The sequence below is a fragment of the Struthio camelus genome, chromosome 14, assembly GCF_040807025.1.
Source record: "Struthio camelus isolate bStrCam1 chromosome 14, bStrCam1.hap1, whole genome shotgun sequence".
Classification (NCBI taxonomy): Eukaryota; Metazoa; Chordata; class Aves; order Struthioniformes; family Struthionidae; genus Struthio; species Struthio camelus.
In genome coordinates this window covers 23,907,818-23,928,652 of record NC_090955.1, presented here as the reverse complement: position 1 = coordinate 23,928,652, position 20,835 = coordinate 23,907,818, and the positions used below count along the sequence as shown (strand labels likewise).

Below are 20,835 nucleotides of genomic sequence, written 5' to 3'. Positions count from 1 at the left end.
AGCGCCGGAGCCCGCCCGCGCTTCCCGCCGAGTGGCGGGCGGCGCTGTCACTCAGGGCCAAGGCTCGCCTCCGGCCGCGTGACGCAGCGGCGCTCCGTCATCCCGTGTCAGGCCGGCAGAGGCGCTCCGTGCGCACGCGGAAGCGCTACGGGAGCCGGCGGGGGCCGCTCCGCCTCGCGCCGCTCCGCGCCGCCGCCGCCATGGGCGGCAGGATCGAGTGCGTCTTCTTCAGCGAGTTCCACCCCACGCTGGGGCCCAAAATCACCTACCAGGTGGGGCCGGACCCCCTGGGGGCACTAGGGGGGCGTGATGGGCCCGGCGTCACCGACCGGGGCTGGGGGGGCACCGGGATGGGCCCGGGACCCGGCGTCACCGCCCCGGGGGGGGGGGGGGGGCACCGGGATGGGCCCGGGACCCGGCGTCACCGCCCCGGGGGGGGGGGGCACCGGGATGGGCCCGGGACCCGGCGTCACCGCCCCGGGGGGGGGGCACCGGGATGGGCCCGGGACCCGGCGTCACCGCCCCGGGGGGGGGCACCGGGATGGGCCCGGGACCCGGCATCACCGCCCCGGGGGGGGGCACCGGGATGGGCCCGGGACCCGGCGTCACCGCCCCGGGGGGGGGGGCACCGGGATGGGCCCGGGACCCGGCGTCACCGCCCCGGGGGGGGGGGCACCGGGATGGGCCCGGGACCCGGCGTCACCGACCCGGGGGGCACCGGGATGGGCCCAACATCACCAACTGGGTGTGCACCGGGATGGGCCAGGGAACCCGGCATCACTGCCCCGGGGTGGGCACTGGAGTGGGCCCGGGACCCGGCGTCACCGACCGGGACGGGCCCGGGGCCGTGGCAGCGCCCTGGGGCCGTGCCGCCCTGTGCGTGCCGTCGGGCCCACGAGCAGTCCAGTCGCTCCCCGTCCTGGGCGGTGAGCAGCCCCCAGCGCAGCCCTTGTGCCCTGCTGCCAGGGACCCGCTCGCCCACCCGCGCGTGGTGCGTCGCCCGCGAGTCCCTTTGTCCCGACGGTGTGCTGCAGGGGGAGAACTGGGCTTTCTCTGGTGCTGCAGGTCCCAGAGGACTTCATATCTCGGGAGCTCTTCGATACTATCCAGGTGTACGTCATCACAAAGCCCGAGCTGCAGAACAAGCTCATCACTGTGTGAGTGTTGTCAAGGCGCGTGTCCGGTCCCAGTGGGGTTTGCTGTCCCCACCAGAACTGGGCAGGTCTTCCCTGGTGGCTCAGCAGAGATGGCAGCCTGGTTATGTGACAACATGGAGTCTTCCAGCTGCCAGCTCTGGCTCTGGGTTCACAGGGGTTTCTGTCCCAGGGGTTAATACGTTAATTATAAGGCCCAGTGTTACTTGTGCAGAGGGTTTGAGTATCTGATTTTGGGGGTGGCTTGCACTGCCTGTGCTTCTCTGTAAGCCTCAAATCCAGGAAATTCAAATTAGTGTTGAGAGGCACACTGGTTTCGGGAAGGATGCAGGTTTTCCCTCTAATGATTGACTCTTTGCCTTGCATTTCCTTGGAAAGTCTGTTTTAGACTCTGGACAGGCTGAGCATTTGGGGAAGAGGCATCAATTTGCCGGCGGAACCAAGAGGAGCTCTGTTTCCAAAGCAAACCGGGAACTGGCCTTTCATGAGGTCACATCTCCAGCCTCCGTGAAGAGGTAGATGCAGGTTATGCCTGTCTGTCCAACAGGACTGCCATGGAGAAGAAGCTGATCGGCTGTCCTGTTTGTATCGAGCACAAGAAGTACAGCCGAAACGCTCTGCTCTTCAACCTGGGCTTCGTGTGCGACGCCAGAGCCAAGGCCTGTGCGCTGGAGCCCATAGTGAAGAAGCTGGCTGGCTACCTCACCACCCTGGAGGTAAGGCATGAGGCAAACCCGCTGCTCCAGGTTGGAGGGGGACCTGGCCAAGGGCTTCCCTCTTTCGCTGGCCTCAGGGCTAGGACAGAGTTCTTTCCCCGCCAGCCCTCAGGGGCATGAGGGCAGGCAGCCTGGCGTGGGACGTGTTTGACCGTGCTCTCCTTTGCTTGATCAGCAAGGAAGATCGTTATGCCTGCTGGTGGGTATTTGATGAGAGCTGGAAACATTGTCTCTCAGAAAAACATGCTTCTGGTGAGCTGCCCACGGTGCCCTGCCTCTGTGCGGCTGTCTGTCTGTCTCTGGCTGCTGCTCAGGATCTGCCCTGCAGCATCATCAACATCCTGGTGCAAATTGCACGTCACTGGGCGTTGCTGGGGTATGGGCCAGGCTTACGATTGAGGAGGGGGTTGTGCTGATCTTAGCTGTGCTCTTACTCTTAAGTTTAAGAGTAATAAAAAAAAAAAAAAAGCCATGCAGAGAGAGGTCTGATGAAAGCTCAGAGGAAGTTTAGGAATATTTAACTATAGAAAGACCAAGGAAAATCTGAAGCGAGCAAACTGCTCTCAGGCCTCCTGCGCGCTCCCTGCTCTGAAGACAGCTTTGATTCCTGGCAGAACCTTGCTCTGTTGATGCCGTGGGACCTCTGCTGTCGCTACAGTGCCCCTTCATTTTACTAGCCTCACTGTTTGAGGAAAGATTCTCTAAGATTGGCCGGGAAAACGAGCAGAGGAAGGGATGTGAGAGACGTGTGCGGTTCCTATAGCTGGTAATCGCACCGGGAGGAGCTGACACAACTTTCTGCTTTCTTTAGCTGGAAAGTGGCTTCATCTCCAATGAAGAGAGTAAACAGAAGCTGGTCCCGATAATGACCATCCTGCTGGAGGAGCTGAACGCCAAAGGAAAGTGCACCCTGCCCATAGGTACTGTCGCAGCAGTAGGTCTGCAGGGCAGCCGCGGCAGTAACGAGGGCTTTGCTTTCTGCTGGCTGGAGCCTTGTGGAGAGGGTTGGGGGAGGTGAGCCTTGCCTGGTGCTGGCAGCGCCTTGGTTCCCGGTGCTCACAGCCATGGCGTTCTGGGGCTGATGGTAGCGAGCGCCTGCGGGAGCAGAGGTTCCTGTGTGAACTGAGCGCTGCTTTTTCTCTGGCCAGATGAATCGAACACCATTCACCTGAAGGTGATCGAGCAGCGCCCGGACCCTCCCATTGTGCAGGAGTACGACGTGCCAGTCTTCACCCAAGACAAGGACGATTTCTTCAATTCGCAGTGGGATCTCACAACGCAACAGGTCTGTGCCCTTAACTAAGGGGAGTATGCTTTTAACAGGCTCCGTTCCCTGCGTGCCCAGAGGCAGAGGGGACTGCCAGGCCGTTCTGGAGATCACCACGTTAACTAGCGCGGTTCAGTACCTTTTGCCCTACTAGCTCTTTGCCTTCTCACCTCCTAGATTCTGCCCTACATTGACGGATTTCGGCACGTCCAGAAGATTTCTGCCGAAGCCGACGTGGAGCTGAACTTGGTGCGCATTGCTGTGCAAAACCTGCTGTGAGTGTGGGGAAGGAGAGCGGCGCCCTGAGGTCCCAATGCGCGCGTGGCTCCTGAGCTGTGTGGGTCGGTTGTCGGAATAACCCCAGCCCAGGATCACTCCTTGTCCAGGGGCTGGATCCAGCCCTGTGCCCTGGCCTGCCTGCCGCGACTTGAAAGCTCGTTTTCATGCCGTTTCCTCCGCGGGCAATTTGGCCAGCCCTGAAGAAGGGTGGGTGTTGCAGAGAGGGCCTCTGCAACTGCCGTGTTTCTCTGTGTGTCTGCAGGTACTATGGAGTCGTCACGCTTGTCTCCATCCTCCAGGTGGGTCAGGCTGGAACGACGATGGAGCGAGCGTGGGGCTGCGAGCGGGTATCAGCGTGGGGCTGCGCGGGAAGGCCACTTTCGCACAGTTAGGTTGCGTGGGCCAGCCAGGGCAGAGGCCTCGCTGTGCCGCAGCCCTGGCAATCCACCCCGCAGAGCGTGCAGCTGAGGGGGCTTCCCTGCCCTGAGACCAGCTCAGAAGGGGAAGACGTGCGTTTTATCCCCGTTTACCCGCGGCGCGTTGCAGGAAGGGCTGGCATGTGGCAGCTGTGCCGCAGATGGCATTCTGCAGGCAGCTGTGCCGTTGCGGCAGCCACGTAGGGTGGGACTGGGTTTGGTGCCGGGCAAATTCGGCTCTTTGATCTGTGGCTAAGCAGAGCTGGCTTTCCCTTGCCCTCCAGTACTCAAACGTGTACTGCACCACGCCGAAGGTCCAGGACCTGGTGGATGACAAGTGTCTCCAGGAAGAATGTCTGTCCTACGTCACTAAGCAAGGTCTGGTGAGGCCGCGCTGGGTGGTGCGTGTGGGGCCGTGGCTCTAGCAGGCCCACCGCAGAAGGGGTGGTGGAGGTGTGTAAGGCTCCGCAGGAGCTCTGGGCTCCCTTGCCTGCCCCGACTCTTTGTGCAGAGTCTCCAGAAAGCAACGCAGGGCCTAAAACCCCCATTGTCGGCCACTCTGCGGTGAGAGGGGGGCTAGCTGGCGGCTAGTAACTGCAGCCGCGTCTGACTCCTGCAGGGCACAAACGAGCCAGCCTCAGGGACGTCTTCCAGCTGTACTGCGGTCTGAGCCCTGGCACGACTGTGCGAGACCTCATCTCCCGCTACACCCTGCAGCTGCAGAGAGTGGACGAAAGGTGTGAGCCGGCACCTTCTTACCCGGTCCCGGAGGGCAGTGCTGACGCTGTTGGTGGACGGGCAGGTGTGGGTTAGCGCGATGGTTCACGAACAGGGAGTGCCAAACCCCCGGAGTCTCCCCTGCTTTTATAGATGGGGAAACTGAGGCAGGAGGGTGCAGTGATGTTGCACGGTAGACCCAGAAGGGAACGGGGGGAGCTGGGGCAGGACAGCGTTTGAGGCCTCAGCGCTTTGGTCCCAGCTGTGAGCAGTCTCTCCCCTTGTCCCTCAGGAGGCTCATCCAGTTCGGCTTGATGAAGGGCCTTATCCGACGGCTCCAGAAATACCCTGTTAAGATAGCCCGGGATGAGCGAAGCCACCCAGCCAGGCTGTACACGGGCTGCCACAGTTACGATGAGATCTGCTGTAAGACAGGTGAGGAGCCCGCCGTGTCGGACCGGGGGGGGGGGTCCCTGCGTGCTTGGGGGGGGCTGTGGTCCGGCGTCAAGGTCTCCCCCGCCCCTCTGTGGCTCTTTAAAACTGCAGAGACGCCTGGCTCGCAGCTGGAGGGCGGATGGCTCCTGCTCCAGCTGTGCTGCCAGGGCCAGGCCTGCACATCTGGAGCGCCGGCGTTGGCAGAGCAGGGTCCGGGGTGCCCGTGGGAGTGGGTGGGGAGGGGGCCAGCCCCGCGTAAAGGTGGGGGGGGGGGGCGACGCCCCCCGCTCACGCCGCGTGTCCCCTGTACCCAGGCATGAGTTACAAGGAGCTGGACGAGCGCCTGGAGAACGACCCCAACATCATCGTCTGCTGGAAGTGACGGCCGCCCTGCGGCACCGCCGCCGGAGCCGGGGTGGGCGCCGTCGCCTCCCCCCTCCCCCCCGGGGGGGGCTCTGCCCCCCGCCCCGGGGCCGCCGCCGGCGGACGCTCCCCCGCGCCGCCAGGGGGCGCCAGAGCGCCCCGCCCACTCCCTGCCCGCTCCCCCCTCCCCTCCCCGCTCCCCGTCGCCATAGCGACGGCGCCGCCGGCCGCAGCCATGGCGGCCGCGGGGCCCGAGCTGCTGCTGCTGCTGCCGCCGGCCGAGGCCGAAGCGCTGGTGCAGGCGCTGCGGGGCACCGAGCTGCGCGACACCGGCGGGCAGGGGTCCGCGGGGGCGGGGGGGAGGCCCCGGTTGTCGGGTGTCCCTGGGGGTCGGGGGGGGGGGTGAGGGGAGGCCCCGGTTCTGGGGTGTCTGTGGGGGTCTGTGGGGGGGTGAGGGGAGGCCCCGGTTCTGGGGTGTCCGTGGGGGTCTGGGGGGGGGTGAGGGGAGGCCCCGGTTCTGGGGTGTCCCTGGAGGTCTGGAGGGGGATGAGAGGAGGCCCCGGTTCTGGGGTGTCCCTGGGGGTCTGGGGGGGGTGAGGGGAGGCCCCGGTTCTGGGGGGTCTGTGGGGGTCTGTGGGGGGGGTGAGGGGAGGCCCCGGTTCTGGGGTGTCCGTGGGGGTCTGGGGGGGGGTGAGGGGAGGCCCTGGTTGTCGGGTGTCCCTGGGGGTCTGGGGGGGGGTGAGGGGAGGCCCCGGTTCTGGGGTGTCCGTGGGGGTCTGTGGGGGGGATGAGAGGAGGCCCCGGTTCTGGGGTGTCCGTGGGAGGGGGGTGAGGGGAGGCCCCGGTTCTGGGGTGTCCGTGGGGGTCTGTGGGGGGGATGAGAGGAGGCCCCGGTTCTGGGGTGTCCGTGGGGGTCTGTGGGGGGGATGAGGGGAGACCCGGTTCTGGGGTGTCCTTGGGAGGGGGGTGAGGGGAGGCCCCGGTTCTGGGGTGTCCGTGGGGGTCTGTGGGGGGAATGAGAGGAGGCCCCGGTTCTGGGGTGTCCGTGGGGGTCTGTGGGGGGGATGAGAGGAGGCCCCGGTTCTGGGGTGTCCGTGGGGGTCTGTGGGGGGGATGAGGGGAGACCCGGTTCTGGGGTGTCCGTGGGGGTCTGTGGGTGGGATGAGGGGAGACCCGGTTGTAGGGTGTCCGTGGCGGTCTGTGGGGGGGGTGAGGGGAGGCCCCGGTTGTAGGGTGTCCGTGGGGATCTGGGGGGGGATGAGAGGAGGCCCCGGTTCTGGGGTGTCCGTGGGGGTCTGTGGGGGGGGTGAGGGGAGGCCCTGGTTCTGAGGTGTCCGTGGGGGTCTGTGGGGGGATGAGGGGAGACCCGGTTCTGGGGTGTCCGTGGGGGGGATGAGGGGAGACCCGGTTCTGCAGTGTCCGTGGGGGTCTGTGGGGGGGGTGAGGGGAGGCCCCGGTTCTGAGGTGTCTGTGGGGGTCTGGGGGGGGATGAGAGGAGGCCCCGGTTCTGGGGTGTCCCTGGGTGTCTGTGGGGGGAATGAGAGGAGGCCCCGGTTCTGGGGTGTCCGTGGGGGTCTAGGGGGGAGAGGCAGGTCTGCTTTTTGGGGGATGTCTCAGCTGTGGCTGGGGGCAAGTGGGCCAGCAGACAAAGGGTGGTTGGAGCTACCTCAGTGGAGTTGCTGCCTCAGGGGACAGTGTTAGGGGGCAGGGCGGGGTTTTGGGGTGCCTGGTGGGCTTAGGGCATTTCTTGGGCATTCGGGAGGAAGAGGTGCTCCGGCTGGGAGGAGGTTTCCCTAGGTTTGCAGGGACTGCCTGTTGCTCTCGGGCCCTGCGCCAAAGCCGCAGCTGGCCGGAGGGCTCCGGCACTGATGCCTTTGCCCGCCGCTCTGTAGATGGCTTCGGCAGCACGAGTCCGTGGAGAAGCTCAACATGCACGCCATCCTGAGCGCCTCTGCGGGCCAGGAGCAGCTCCTCACGGAGCTGCTCGTCAGCTATGCCAAGGTGAGCCCTGGCTGCCCCGTCTCCTAGGGAGAGCATCCAGTGACCGTCCGGGGCCAAGCTCAGCCTGCTGCCCAACTCTGGCAAGCCTGATCCTCACTGTCTAATGCCCAGTCTGGTTGTACTCCAGTCCCGTTCCTTTTGGTGAGGAGGTGTTCGCTGGGGACGACCCTGCTTTTTCCTGTGCCCGGCTACACGTGAGCCAGGCTTTTCCCACCTGAGCAACGTATCCTGGCTACTTGTGGTTTGCCCTTCCCAGGCTCTACTGGTATCGCAGTCTTGATATTCTTCCCTGGGTTTCTTCTTTGTCTTTGACCGTCGTGAATTTTAAGGTCAGGAGGGATGTTGTGATCTGACCTGCGTTAAACAAGGCACTGGGTGGGTGCAGCAATGACCCCTGCACCAGTCCCTGCCCTCGAGCTGGGATCGTCTTTTGGGCAATGCTGTGCAATTGTGGAATAAACTGCCAATGGTGAAGAAGCTGATATCTCCGGCCAAGTTATTCACTGGTAGTTTGCCGTTGTCGCTTTTAAACAAAATTAAAAGACAAGCTGTGGTATTTCTACCTCTTGGTCTTCTCTTCCTCTCTGGGTTTGGTGGTGTTATCCTAGTCCCCCCACACACCCCTCGAAGTTACAGTTCTCTGACCTATACCCACGCTGTCTCAGGCCTGGAACATCCTGGGATGCACCAGCAAGTACCGGTGGCCTGGTTTTGCCCAGCTCCTCAGTGACTCCTTTCCCCTGCCTTGTTTGTAAGCCTGGAAGGTGTTTCTGCCATCTGGTCTCTGAGGCCAGTGGCTGGTGGTGAAAAGCTGTGGATTTCTGAGCTAGACGGATGCAAAGGCTGCGTGCTCGCAGGCTACCTTCCTCCTTGATGCCGCTCAGAAGTCTGTGCAGTTAAACGTCAGCAATAAAACTGCATCCTTTTTCAAGGGTGACTGTTGCATTGGGAAATAGATGGATATGGTGCCTGGGCCCTGCCTGATGTACCTGCTGGCCTTCTCCTGCTCGTGTGATAGCCACGGAGGCAAGCTGCTGCTTCGCTTGCCACCGTAGCAGCACGTGCTATAAAAGAAAGGCACAAAACTTGGTGTCGCTGCGTCATGTGCCCTAGGACTGAAACAGCCATGAAGTGCTGGGCATCAGCCTGGCCCGTGTGTCTAGCCCTGCTCTGAAAGACTTCACTCCCCCATCCCTTCCCTGTCTAGATTCCTGTTCTCATTGGGGAGCTGATCTCTGTGGAGATCTGGAAGCACAAGATCTTTCCTGTGCTGTGCCGGCTGGAAGACTTCAAACCGACAAGCACCTTTCCCATCTATGTGGTGGTGAGTAGGGGAGGCCGTGGGAACGAGCTGTTAGAGAGCAGAGCGCGTGGGGAGGATTGCCCTGCAGGATCGCTGCTGCGATAAAAAGCCTGTTTGGACGAGAGCAGCTGAAGAGCCAGGGCGGGCAGGAAGCGCTGGGCTCTGCAAGGACGGGAGGCAGAGGAATTGGCCAGAATGTCTGTGGCAAGATGGCCTCAGTCGTTCACAGCTTTCCTGCAAATCCCTCGGAGCTTATGCTCAAAACACTTCTGCCAGGTACAGTACATAGTAAAAGGAAACTACAGTTAGGAAAAGAAATGGAATGATCTCACTTTCCCCTGAAGCTACAGGAGAGTTGGGCAAGCAACAGAATTCATTCACTAGCCTGGAATTTGGGCAGACACCGCTATACTTTAACCCCTGGGCTGAGAAGCTGCTATGGACACTGTGACATGGTGGGAAGCGCCTGATTTCTCAAAGCCAAGAGCTGACGAGCTCGTGTCCCTGGTGGTTCTGTACCTGTTGGTTAACAGTCCCTGCAGGCCTGTGTTTGTTTTGGCTGGTGGAGTCTAACACGTGGTGGTCTCTAGGATTTTGACAGGCCCCGTTACGTTCTTTCTTTGCAGCCAGGAGCAGCTCTTCAATTGCAGTGTCCCTGGGAAAATGCAGCCTGCTCTATGAGAAGTGCCACCAAGCCAAACTAATCCTACACCCGCCTCCCGGCGGGATTCAAAGCCCTTTGGGAGGAAGGCTAAGCCCTCTTTCCCACTGATGCGCCGCAGCTACTCTGCAACCCCTTGAATCGAAGAACTTGCCTACCAACAAGTTCTTCCGTGCTCCCTGCCCGTGACACAGGCCCATGAGGGATATTGGACATGCCACTGTGTCCTCCCTGCCTGGGGAAGGGCACGGAGCAAGATCCTGTGCGCAGGCTTGAGCCAGTGCTCCCCTGAGGAGCGCTGATCCTGGCTCAGGGCCCTGCTGGGGCTGTTGTCACGCGCAGGAGGGACAGGGAGCCCAGTCCCAGCAGAGCTCAGACAAAGGCAGGGCTGGCACCCCTGCCAAATCGCAAACAGGGGCTTGCAGGAGCCGCAGGCCCCCTGCTCATGCTGGATGCAGCTAAAGCCTCGCTCAGAGGCAAAGCTGTACTCCTGGCTTGCAGCTCCCATTTGACTTGGCATTACCGTGGCTCCCGAACAGCAACAACCCTGCTGGCACTTGCCCTTTTTTGAGTACTGTTTTTCTCTGGTGCCTCTAACACAAGCGCTCGCTGGGATTACATGCCTCGGGGTTGAAAAAACTGGCTTTTTTCTTCTTGCACTTCTGAGAGCAGCAGTCCCTTGGGCCATTCTTGGCAAGGGAGTGATCTTGGGAACTTGACTTCCCGATGAAGAGATACAGCCCTTGAGCTAAGGCAAATCTGCCCAAAGCTAGGAAATATTATCCTGTTCTCAGCCTAGGGTAATATCTTCCTGGGGTAAGGCAGTTTCTTCACTGGAGAGCTGTTTATCTGCAGCATTGCCTCAAGGCAGTTATCTCATGGTTCGTAGCCTCAGGAAAATGCTATTCATGCTGCCCTGGTCCTCGGGGGGCTGAGTGCAGGGCAGCAGCTCAGAGCACTGTCCCGTCTCAGTCCGCTCACACTGTAATGCAGGGACAGAGCCCTGGAGAGCCTGATCCCTGTGCAACAGGCTTCATTTGCATCCCTGCAGCCATGCTTGGGCTGCAGCAAGCGCTGCTTGCCAGGGATTGTGGCTTCTGAAGACTATGGTTCTGGATTAGAGTGTTGTATTGCTGTAGTGATGTTAACGTACATATGAATATTAACTGTATTAAATGGAGTTGTTTTGCAAGGTACTTTGGCTGTATTTGGCTCTTGGACCAGGCTTTTGGGCGTAACTATATAAGCAGCCTCTTAGGAGAACCCCAGTCCCGTTGCCTGTGTCCTCAGATGCTGGTGACTGCTCTGCTCTGTTACCTCACTCTTGCCGTTTTGCACCCTCAGCTGCATCATGAAGCTTCCATCATTAATCTCTTGGAGACGGTGTTTTTTTACAAGGTAAGCGGCATATTCAGCTTTCTGTAGTCTAGAGCCCCTGGGGATGGAAGGTCGTAGCTGTGATTTCAGGTGACTGTGGGGTGTCAACATCTCACCCCCCTGAGACTTTCACTTTGAGGCCATGTCATGCAGGCAGAGAACCAGCTCAAGGCCCAGCAGTGTTCTCAGCCTCTTTTTGCTACTGTAGGAAGGATAAAGGTAAGAGAGGGGAAACGTGCTTTTAGGATAACCCAGGCAACCTTCACCTTCTGTGAGCTCAGCCCAAGAGCTGGGCTTGTCCTGTGTGGCTCTGAAGGGCGTCCTGTGAAGGGATGGCCATCTGTGAAACTCTTGTTGTTGCGAAGGAGATCTGTGAGTCGGCAGAGGACAGCATTCTGGATTTGATTGATTATTGCCACCGGAAACTGACCCTGCTCGCAGCTCGGAGCGCGAACGGACAGATAGTGACCCAGGAGGAGCTCCATCCCACGGCTCTGGCCAGTCCATCATCCATGCAGGTGAGGAAAAAATACTGTAGCTTGTTGGGACACGTGTGCGATGGAGGAGGTGGACAGCCTGAAGAGGCTGCCGTTGCAGGTGCAGAGGGCCTTTCCTATGGAGAATCCCTTAGCTGCAACATTGGCACCTCTTAACCCGTCTCCAAGGGAGTCTGGTGTCAGCGACTGTCTGCACCAGCAGCTCAGCACGGACAGAGGCTGTGTACTCTTCCCTCCATCCCACAACGGCGCTTCAGCCTGACTTGTGGCAGTGCCGGCTTGAGGCTTCATACAATGTGAATTTTGAGCTGGCTCTCTGAGCTGGGGGAGCCCTGGAGAGTCAAAAATGAGGCAAAGTATTCAGTGCAGTCATTTGGCGTTCGCTGTTGCTCTTGAAAGCTGAATGGTTATGTCTCCCTAGAGCTGCCTGCCTTGTGAGACCACCTTAGCTCAGGTGGCCACTGGAGCCAGCTAGAGTTAACCACGAGAGCGCTCTCTCTTTAGATCTGTGTATGATGTGACTGGGTATCAGCCTGACGCGTTTCCCACCGACTTGCAAAACTCTCTGAGAGTCTCTGAGGTCTCTGAGACCTCATCTGCGTGCTGGTGTGGGCCAGCTGCGAAGCCAGAGCTGTTCCCAGTCGGGTGTTTCAGGGCTGCTCTTGCACACACCTTTCTGGTGTGGGAGCTCTCTGGGCTTCTGGGTCTTTGCTTCTCAGTTCCTAAAGTTTTCCCCTTAAACTGCGTCATGAAGACTATCTGAAAGAGTGGATTTAAAGCCATAATCTGCAAACTTGGCAGTACCTCCCTGCATTGCGTCCATCTTTTGGCTTGCCGCCCAAGCATGTGCTTCTCTTCCAGAAAAGGGAAGGAAGTGGAGGGCTTCTGAGCACAATAGGGATGTTTTCCAGGAAATGTTTTCCCAGCTGGGGGTCTCTGTTAGTGCTTCGACTGACTAAAAGAAGAATGGTCTTTCTTTGCAAATACGTTTCTGAAAAGTGCTTGTCTCCCAAGGAACCTGGTTTCCTCTGATTGATTCCAGCCTCTGCTAACTCTTTGTACAATAACCCTGTGCTAAACAATTGTTCATGCCCTCTCCGGTGTCGTGGAGCCTGTCGTGGTCCTTTATGTCTGTGTACTGTGGTAGCCCCTGGAGCAGGATCCTCGATGCTGTCACTCAGAGGCACAGACAAAAGGTAGCGTTAAGGTAGCAGAGATAAGGTTTGGATACCAGCAGGAGCTATGGGAAACCAAGGCTCCTTTGGGCAGCATCACGAGCACTAATGTCTCGGTGTGGGAGTTTGGAGAGGGAGGAGGTGACGTGTGGGAGGGGAAAACTCCCAAAGGCTTTCTTGAAAATGTGTGCGGCAGCCGGCTCGGGGAGGGGTATTCTCACCACAGGAATTTGGAAGGGAACTGTTGCAGTGGAGTTTTAGAGGAACACAAACAGGGTAAGATGGGAATTGCTGAGGTCAGTGCTCTACACATGAGGATGTGAGCTGATAAGCATTTGAAACTGGAGAAGAGAGGCTCTGTTTGGGCCAGGAAGAACAAATTGGCTTTTCTCAGCCTAGACATTGTGATGGTCTCGAAAGAGGCTGATTCAGAGGATGATCAGGAGGAGGAACACCGTGTCCTCACTGACTGGAAAAGGTGGGAGGCCGAGTGGATAGAGAGCTCGGTGTGGCTGTGGGCTGGGATAACCACAGGGAGATCTAGCTGGAAGGGAGAGGCAGGTCCAAGAGAGGCAGATGTAGTTCTGCAGCTGCTCTGGGGCCAAGTTTCTCCCCAGGCTCCTCTGTCGATTCCCCCTCTCCCTCAGCCTTACATGTCTCTCCAGGGACAAGGCAATCTCGGAAGGGGAGAGAGGAACAGTCTGAAATGGGCCTTTTATCATGGGGTGTGAGGACTGCTGTTCTGGGTGTGCATGTCCAGGGTGCGGGTCCCGGGTGGGGGTCAGGGCTGGCTGCTGCCACATGTGGCCTGTTGAGGTTTGGGAGATGAGGGATGAGCAGCAGTGGGCAGCAAGCGCTTCCGTCACTGTCCTGGCAAATAGGCAGTGCTGCTACAGTTGACATGGGGACCAGAGTCTGCTTCACAAGGTTTTCTCCCCAGTCTGTGGCTACCGTTGCGCAGCCCGTGGGCTGCCTCCTTGTAGCGTTTCTGAAACAGGGCATGGCATGTAGAGTCTGTGCTTGCTTCTCCGCAGGAGCTGCAGAAGCAGGCAGAGACGATGGAGTTTGAGATTTCCCTGAAGGCCCTCTCCGTGCTGCGGTTCATCACCGACCAGGTGGACAGGTAGGTGCCCAGGAGCACCAGAGGACACGTGCCAACCTCTCAGTCTGAGATTCCTGCGGCAAGGCAGCCGGCACTAGGCCTGGACCTCTTTCAGCAGCTGGCTTTACCAGTGGTGACAGTGATACTGCGCCTCGGGAGGCGATTGCAGCACTCCGCCCTGCTCTGTGGTACTTGTGGGAACCCAGAGCTGCTCTGACTGTTATTGTGTTTTTCCTGCCTCTCTTGGGAAGAACATGATATAAACACTCCCAGTTGCCTCGGAGAGTGTGTGTATCTGTTCTGGCATTTGTCTGAGAGGGCTGTTTCACCCCTCCTGTTTTATCTCCAGTTTGCCCCTGAGCGCGCTGACACGGATGCTGAACACCCACAACCTGCCCTGCCTCCTCGTCGAGCTGGTGGAGCATTGCCCGTGGAGCTGCCGTGAAGCAGGTAGAGAACGTGTCCCACGGTACGGTAGCTGGAGTGCTGTGGTATCTTACTGGGTCCTGCGTCTACAGATGGGTCTTCTGTAGGAGCCCTTGCAGAAAGCTGCTCTCCCTCTAACCTTCTTTCCAGCCTCTTCCCGTCTAGTGCTCCCTGCCTGGAGCGTGTAAGCAGCTGCAGCACAGCTGGACCGAGGGGACTAGCAGCAGTCCCAAAAACTGATCCCTGTATAGGGCTTTGTCTCATCCAAACTGATCATGGCTAGGACAGGAGCAGGAATCTAGCATGTCCACCAGCCCCACCTATTCCTCTAAGGAGTCACATCCCGGACACAGAAAGATAAGGGCGATTTAAAAACACCGGTTTATCACCTTCTCCCTGGAAGGAGCCAGCCAGACTCGACTTCCAGAGAGATGTCACAGTCTCAAGCCCAGTGAAACACAAGCTTGGAGGCTGATGGGCAGAGCTAGGCTGTCTGTCTGCAGTAGTGCTCAGCGACTCGTGACCGAGCGTGACCATGGTGTAGCACCTACGTAGGCAGTCTCAACCTGTCCGTACCTTTCTAGGATAGTGAAAAAACATGGAGCCCAGACATGGGCTCTTCCAAGCAGCAAACCGGTTGCCCGGAAGCTGCTGGTTGTTGAGCTTCGCTCCTGCCAAGGGCCTCTCATCAGGTTGTACGTTCCCTGCTGTCTCACAGCAGCCCTGTCCCATCGCCTGCACCATCAGCCCTGCCTCCTGCACCTCTGCAGCCAGGCCTGTGCCCATGCCCTGCCCCAGCCTCCTCGCTGCACTCCTCGGAGCAGCTATGCAGTAGAGTCTGCCGAAAAAGCGCGCTCCCAAGCGTGGGCAAGGCCCACAGGGACTCCGCAGCCACAGCCCCTGACCCAGGGCTATCTCAGGCACGGCAGACCAGGGTACACAAGGATACGTTGTCCTGCAGCGCTGCCTTTGCCAGCCGAGTTCATCCGGCTGCAACGCCAGGGAGCCCTGCAACAGCTCAGGCTTTCCTGGCACTCGCGGGCCCCCGGTGTGGTGGAGAGCAGCTCTGGGCTGAGGGCAGTGCACATGGGCGCTCCAAGCAGCGCACGGGGCAGTGTCGTGAGGTCTGGGCCCTGCTGGGGACCGACTTGCAGAGCGGGGCGGCTGGCCAGCTGCGCAGCCTGGAGTGTGGGAACCGGCGCGCCCCGCTGCAGCCCTCGCGAGGGGAAAGTGCCTTGCCAGGGGGTTCACAGCACGGATAAGGAAGGAAGAGCTGCTGGGAAGCGCACAGCTCTGCGTGTGCTGAGGGGAGCCCTGCTGGATGCAGGAGCTCTCCTTCCTCCTCCAGCCAGGAAATGCATGCCTTCTCTTCCCCTGTGTGCTTGGGGTGTCAGAGGGACCTTTGATCCAGGGCCCTGAGGGAGGGACTGGAAAGAAACAAGAGTGCAAAGGCATTTCCACGCTGTGCAGATACAGGGCTGCATCCTCCTCCATCCCCCAGAGCAGCACCGTAGTTCTTGGAGCTTGTTTTGTCACTTGGGTTATGTTTGTGCTACCTCTGGCTTTCACTGACAGCAGAGCCTCGTGAAGAAAGGGTATGGGCCATGCTGGTATCCCAAAACAGCCCTGCCTCTGCATCTAGTGCGTGTCCAGCAGCCCCTCTGCTGCTGCGATCTGGGCGCTCTGCCATCTGCTAGTACCCCCTGGTCTTGGCCAAGTACAGAGGGTGATATCACAGATTTTTTTCAGTTCATTTCACAGTCCTATTGCTTTAATCCATGTTCTTTATGCTTTTTATGCTCTTTAATATATTGAGTGTCTTGGGCTCAAGAAGGCTACTATGCTCAGCAAAGGGGTGGGGAAACTGAGGCAAGCAGCGACAGAGGGGCTTACCTGTGCCGGAGTAAGGAATTGAGCCTAGGCCAGCATCCCCACCTCTGAGCCCTCTTTCCTCAGGCAGCTCTGGCTCTCCTTGGAGCAGCATGTTGTTCTGTCCCTCAGGCAAGCTCAAGAAGTTTGAGAATGGAGCGTGGCACGTGGTGCCCCCTGAAGACCAGGTGAAGATGACCAAACTCGACGGGCAGGTGTGGCTCGCCCTCTACAACCTCCTGCTCAGCCCTGAATGCCAGCGCAAGTACCATTTTGATGGCTTCAACAAGAGCCAGCTCCTCAAGGTAGGACCCTGCAGCCAAGTTGGCCACAGGCCCTGCCGCACAGGGTAGGACCTTCAGCCGTAGCTGCCTCTGGGCATCTCGCCCCACAACAAAGCTGATGGGTCCGCGCTGGTGCTGGGCCCCAGGTGGGCTCTCTAGGGGCCAGTGATGTGAGAGCAGTAGGATCTGACCCTCTGCTAGCAGCAGCAAAGCTTGTGTCTGCTCATGCATCCTTTGGGACCCCATGTGTAGCTCTGGCAGCGCCCCACAGATCGCTGCACTTGCAATACTGGACCCCTTGCACACACACAGACCCCTCTTTCTCCTCAGGCCCTGGTAACCCAACTTTGGCTCCCTTAGCTCAGCCTCTCTCAGTTCACCCTTCTCTTCCCCTCCCTGGCTGTAGCTCCGTGCGTTCCTGACAGACGTCCTCCTTGACCAGCTACCCAACCTGGTGCAGATGCAGAGATTTCTGAGCCACCTTGCAGTGACAGAGCCAGCTCCCCCCAAAAAGGATCTCATCCTGGAGCAGGTATCCCATTTCCTATGGTTCTTCCTTCATCTCTCCAGCTGCTCCAGTTCAAGCCCGGTAGCTCCCGACTCCCTTCTCCTACTGCCAAGGGCCAAGCACTCGTTTCGCTCTTACACCCCTCGTTGCCAGCTCCTATTGGCTCCCCATTCCTCTCCAAACTTCTCCCACCCCCCTGGACAGCCTGCCTTCCTGCTACAGCTGCGGCCAAGAGAAGAGAAAGTCACTCACCGCTAGTGGCATAAAAGCTGGGTTATAAGCAGCTGTCGAGATTGCTTTAAATCTTTGGGGTGGTGGCTGCATGGACCAGAGACAACTGTTCGCTTTGACAATTAACTCTTTGTTAAGCATTTATTGTTGTTGCTCTGCTAAATGCTGGAGTTCCCTAGGAAGAGTCCCTTTTACAGCCCTGGCCTGGGGCTGCTTGGCACACTGCGTACAGAAGAACGCCAAGAAAGTCGTCTGATGGTAGAAGCTGCAGTCAAACTTATCCCTGCTGATGTCTGGGGCTCAGGAGTTGGGCCCTGAGGGCTTTCAAACAACACAGGGTGTCCTTGGTTTTTGTTTTTGTTTTTTTTCAATCTATCCAGTGGTAACTTCTGAAAATAAGTATTTTTTTCACCTTCTCATGAGTTGAGGCGGAAGAAATTATGTGTATGGGTCAAGAAAAGGGCAGGTCTGAAAAGAACTGGGACAGTGGAGGCTTTTCTCGATGTCTGGAGCTGCAGGGAAGCTTTCATGCTTGCTCCCCGGCGTGCGGGGGGGAACCAACAGCAGCTCTCCGGCTGCGTGGAGGGAGAGCTCAGCTGGCGGGGTGGCTCAGGAGGAGGTTGGTGCGCCCAGACCTGGAGCTGGCCCAGGCTGGGCTGGAGGCATGGCCTGGCGCCCGGGAGCTGAGGCTGGGGGAAGGCTGCAAACTGCGAAGCCAAGCGGTCGGCGCTGAGGATTGCAGCAGCAGCAGAGCGGAGGTGGTTATGGATTCGCTCCGTGTGCCCCTGGCTCAACTGCCAGCAAGTCAGTGGGACAGGGCAGGCAGCTGTCACGCTAGGGACCTCGTCCAGCCCTTGACCAGGCTGCTGCCCTTCTTCCATCTCTCTCCTTTTGTGCTGGCGTTGCTCGTGCCTCCGAGGAGGACTAGGGCTCAGCCCCGCAGGCAAGGCAGGGGGAGCCAGCTGGAAGCGCACACACGGGCTCCATGCTCTGCCCGGCAAGCAGTGAACTCACTCGCTGTCACTGAGCCAGGCCAAGAAAAAGCCTTTTTCCATGCGTCTTCTTACAGAGCAGCCCTCCTCCCCTTCTAGGCCTGGCTATTTTTACTCTACTAGAGATGCCAGCACTGTTTGAAGCAGCATCTTCCCCTCCAGAGCCTGAACTCCACACGCCACTCTTGGCTGGTGCTTTCTCTTTCACACTGACTAGCCCTTCTCCTGGTGTTTGTGTTCAGGGAAGTGATGAGTGGAAAAATGTGCTCAGACAAAAGGCTCTGGAGCGCTGGGTTCAAGTTGCTGCCTGAGCCCCAGCTCAGCGGAGCAGTGAGATCAGAGGGCTTTCTGTTTGGGAGCCCAGGCCTCGTGGCTGAACTCTTGCTCCCAGCCAGATCCTGAAGGCTTTGGCTCGTTTCATCTCTGACTGCTTAGTGCCCCTATTGGGCAAATGAGTCTGCCCGAAGGCTTCTGCCTCCCTTTTCCTGGGCTGGGGACTCCGAGAGAGCGCTGCAGATGTAGGAGAGGCACAGCAGCACAGGGGGGCACAACATCTGCTGAGCATCCGCGTTAGCCAGGTGCCTCAGGTGCTCTCGGAGACCTGGGCGCAGAGTCTTTTCAAAAGCTGGGTGCCTCCGTCTGCGTTCCCGGGGGTACGTGCTCCTTGTGCCTTGGGGAAGCTGCTCCCCTGTGCTCAGATTGCCCCAGGATCGCAGCGTGCTAGATCTGACTGTGACCACCCCTTGCTCGCTGCTCCGGCTCTCCCAACAGGTTCCTGTCATCTGGGACCACATTCTCAAGAAGAACGCAGGGAAGTGGGAGGCCATCGCCAAGCACCAGGTGAAGCGCATGTTCAGCCCTACCGAGGAGGAGCTGAAGCTCCAGGCACGCAGGTAAGGCCCTGGCCCGTCTCAGCCCGTTCTCCTGCCACCTGCACGCAGCAGTAGCCAGCATCCCGGTTAGAGAAGCTGGCGCTCAGCACTGGGGGGACAAAGGGGTCTGTGGTAGTAGCCAGGGAGAGAGCTGTGAGCGGAGCAGGGTCAGTCTGTCTCCTCGGTGGCAGGCTGCAGCCGAGGACAGCTCGACGTTTGATGGCAGTCCCCGTGGGCAGCCTCACCCCCTCTCTACCCGATGCAGGTGGGCGCAGACGTACAGCCTGGACCTGATGGAGGCTCTCGTCCCCGACAAGCCCAGATGCAGGGTGTGCGGCTCAGAGGCGGCTAAGCGGTGCTCTCGCTGCCGGAACGAGTGGTATTGCACGCGGTAAGGGGTCCTGCTGTCCCCAGTGCCTCCCCGCAGACCAGAGCGGCGGAGGCTGCGAAAGGGCCAAGGGAAGCCATCGATGGTGGTCGGGCTCCCATCTGCTGCCCGAAGCCTTGCCTCCCTTGGGAGCTGTGCAGGAATTTGCTTCCTCCCAGCTACCCGGTGGGCAGAGGGGTGCTCGTGGCAGGCTTTGTTCCTTGTCACCGGTTAGCTCGCTAGGCCGGACTAGGCCCTGTGCTCCTATTCGAGTTGTGGGCGCCCCGGTTGGAGGCAGAACCCCCTGAGCAGCGGTGTTCCCCTCTGCAGGGAGTGCCAGGTCCAGCACTGGCAGAAGCACAAGGCAGCCTGCAACCTGATGGCTGAGGCGCCAAAGCAAGCGGACGACCTGACAGCGTAGCTGCGATTGGAGCCCGACCTGGGGCTTGGAGAGGTAGAGGTTTCCCCTGCGAGCAGCTCAACTAACTGAGGAGAAGCAAGCAAAGGTCCCTAGTTAGAGCGGGGGCAGGCGCTCCCCTCGGCCCTGGGGTGCGCCGGGCTTTTGGGGCAGTGGCGAGGGGGTGTTGGGAGGCGCGATAGTGCCTGCGGTCACGGCGCTGGGAGCTGGCGGAGCGGCCGGAAGGGTGACGCAGGGCGGTTCTTGCAGCCACCCTCCTGGCCTTGCCCCTGCTCTAGCGAGGCACAGGCTGGCCGCGGTCCTGCCCACGTCGGTCACCGCCAGCGCAGGGTGCTGCAGCCCCGGTTCGTCCAGCTGAACCCCCCTCCCTGCTCGGAACAGGAACTACTTAGCGCGCTTGCTTCTGGAAGACAGCTCTCGACCTCGGAGCGTTACCTGGTGAAAGAAACAGCCAGCTTGCTGCTGCCTCGGTCGCCCTGCGCGAGGCCGACCTGCCTGCCCGCCAGCCATGCTCGAAGCGCTCCTGCCGCCAGGCCCCTCACCGAGCTCGGCCTCTCCTGTCCCCGCCGCGCTGCCTTCTCCCGCCAGCGGCAGGAGTTTCTGTGCGCCCCGCGGGTTCTCAGCTCCCTCCCGCATCTCGCGCCGAAGATGATAAACCACTTCCTCCCCGGCCGTGCGCTCCTGGGGTGCTTTGGGCGTCAGTTTTTATGCCGCGCCACCAAAGAAATCCCAGAGAACCAGTGTGGTCACGGAAACGGCCGAGTCCTCTCCGGCCGGGGTCCGTGCTTGTCCCTGCGCTGAGCCCGCAGCGGGGCCGGGGTGGGAGGCGGCCCCTCACCACCTCTTTTTGGTCAGCCACCCTCACAGAGCAGCATGGGGGAAGGGAGGCGGAGGAAGTGGTTAGCACGAAGACCTCGCGACGATAAAGCAGATGAGCTTCTTGGGTTGTTGTCATCTGCGAGCCGTCCTGCCCCGGCGAGCCAACGCGCGCCCTGTGCCCCGGCACGCCGGGCCGCGTTGGCAGAAGTCACGTCTGCCAGGCGTGCCTGGCTCTCGGCCGCGTGCCCCCCCCCGCGAGGGGGGCTGGCAACGCGTGCCCCGTCAGGGATCCCAGCGCCGTCGCTGCTGTTACTGAACGCACGGGAGGAGCTGAACGCCGTGGCGGGAGCCACCAGCAGCTCTCCGCGGGGCTCGCTGCCGCGGGCACGCTCTGCCTCGGTTGCGCCCTGAGGCCGGGGCAAGTCCCCTCCCCTCCCGACACCAGTCCCCAGGCACCGGAGCGGCTCAAGAGCACCCGGGAAAGACAGGCAGCGCAACCCCAGGTCTCGGCGCGAGACGGCCGCGCGTCCGGCGCGCCAAGCCTAAGCGAGGACGCAGCCCCGAGCTCCCGGGCTCCAGCGCTTGG

At 60.1% G+C, this 20,835-nt stretch overlaps 2 protein-coding genes across 5 annotated transcripts; both read left to right on the top strand.

Annotated features, from left to right (window-relative positions):
- Positions 1 to 55: 55 nt before the first annotated feature.
- NPRL2 (NPR2 like, GATOR1 complex subunit) lies at positions 56 to 7,910 on the top strand. Of its 3 annotated transcripts, XR_011144025.1 has the most exons (13): positions 90 to 272; positions 1,066 to 1,157; positions 1,702 to 1,870; positions 2,682 to 2,790; positions 3,019 to 3,155; positions 3,315 to 3,412; positions 3,679 to 3,715; positions 4,117 to 4,210; positions 4,452 to 4,569; positions 4,842 to 4,984; positions 5,299 to 5,399; positions 7,240 to 7,348; positions 7,476 to 7,910. XR_011144025.1 is itself a non-coding variant. In XM_068960306.1 (12 exons), the coding sequence occupies exons 1-11, from the start codon at positions 201 to 203 to the stop codon at positions 5,364 to 5,366; spliced, it is 1,137 nt and encodes a 378-aa protein (XP_068816407.1). In that variant the 5' UTR covers positions 56 to 200; the 3' UTR covers positions 5,367 to 5,399; positions 7,240 to 7,910. The 3 variants fall into 3 exon arrangements, 2 of the variants coding, with proteins under 2 accessions (XP_068816407.1, XP_068816408.1); XM_068960306.1 differs by having other exon boundaries at positions 56 to 272; positions 7,240 to 7,910; XM_068960307.1 differs by having other exon boundaries at positions 105 to 272; positions 1,533 to 1,870; positions 7,240 to 7,910.
- Positions 7,911 to 8,576: 666 nt separating this feature from the next.
- Positions 8,577 to 19,980, top strand: ZMYND10 (zinc finger MYND-type containing 10). Of its 2 annotated transcripts, XM_068960304.1 has the most exons (10): positions 8,577 to 10,710; positions 10,843 to 10,908; positions 11,055 to 11,207; positions 13,396 to 13,484; positions 13,813 to 13,913; positions 15,891 to 16,063; positions 16,449 to 16,574; positions 18,545 to 18,666; positions 18,911 to 19,036; positions 19,343 to 19,980. In XM_068960304.1, the coding sequence occupies exons 1-10, from the start codon at positions 10,468 to 10,470 to the stop codon at positions 19,431 to 19,433; spliced, it is 1,290 nt and encodes a 429-aa protein (XP_068816405.1). In that variant the 5' UTR covers positions 8,577 to 10,467; the 3' UTR covers positions 19,434 to 19,980. The 2 variants fall into 2 exon arrangements, with proteins under 2 accessions (XP_068816405.1, XP_068816406.1); XM_068960305.1 differs by lacking the exon at positions 10,843 to 10,908.
- The last annotated feature ends 855 nt before the right edge of the window (positions 19,981 to 20,835 follow it).

What these genes read in the sequence shown, in the direction of transcription:
- ZMYND10 (XM_068960304.1), top strand. Translation starts at nt 10,468, where the DNA reads ATGAATATTAACTGTATTAAATGGAGTTGTTTTGCAAGGTACTTTGGC. An exon ending in AGACGGTGTTTTTTTACAAG is followed by an intron (nt 10,711 to 10,842) that starts GTAAGCGGCATA and finishes CATGTCATGCAG; the next exon opens with GCAGAGAACCAGCTCAAGGC. An exon ending in AACGAGTGGTATTGCACGCG is followed by an intron (nt 19,037 to 19,342) that starts GTAAGGGGTCCT and finishes TCCCCTCTGCAG; the next exon opens with GGAGTGCCAGGTCCAGCACT.
- NPRL2 (XM_068960306.1), top strand. Translation starts at nt 201, where the DNA reads ATGGGCGGCAGGATCGAGTGCGTCTTCTTCAGCGAGTTCCACCCCACG. An exon ending in GGCCCAAAATCACCTACCAG is followed by an intron (nt 273 to 1,065) that starts GTGGGGCCGGAC and finishes CTGGTGCTGCAG; the next exon opens with GTCCCAGAGGACTTCATATC. An exon ending in TGAGATCTGCTGTAAGACAG is followed by an intron (nt 4,985 to 5,298) that starts GTGAGGAGCCCG and finishes CCCTGTACCCAG; the next exon opens with GCATGAGTTACAAGGAGCTG.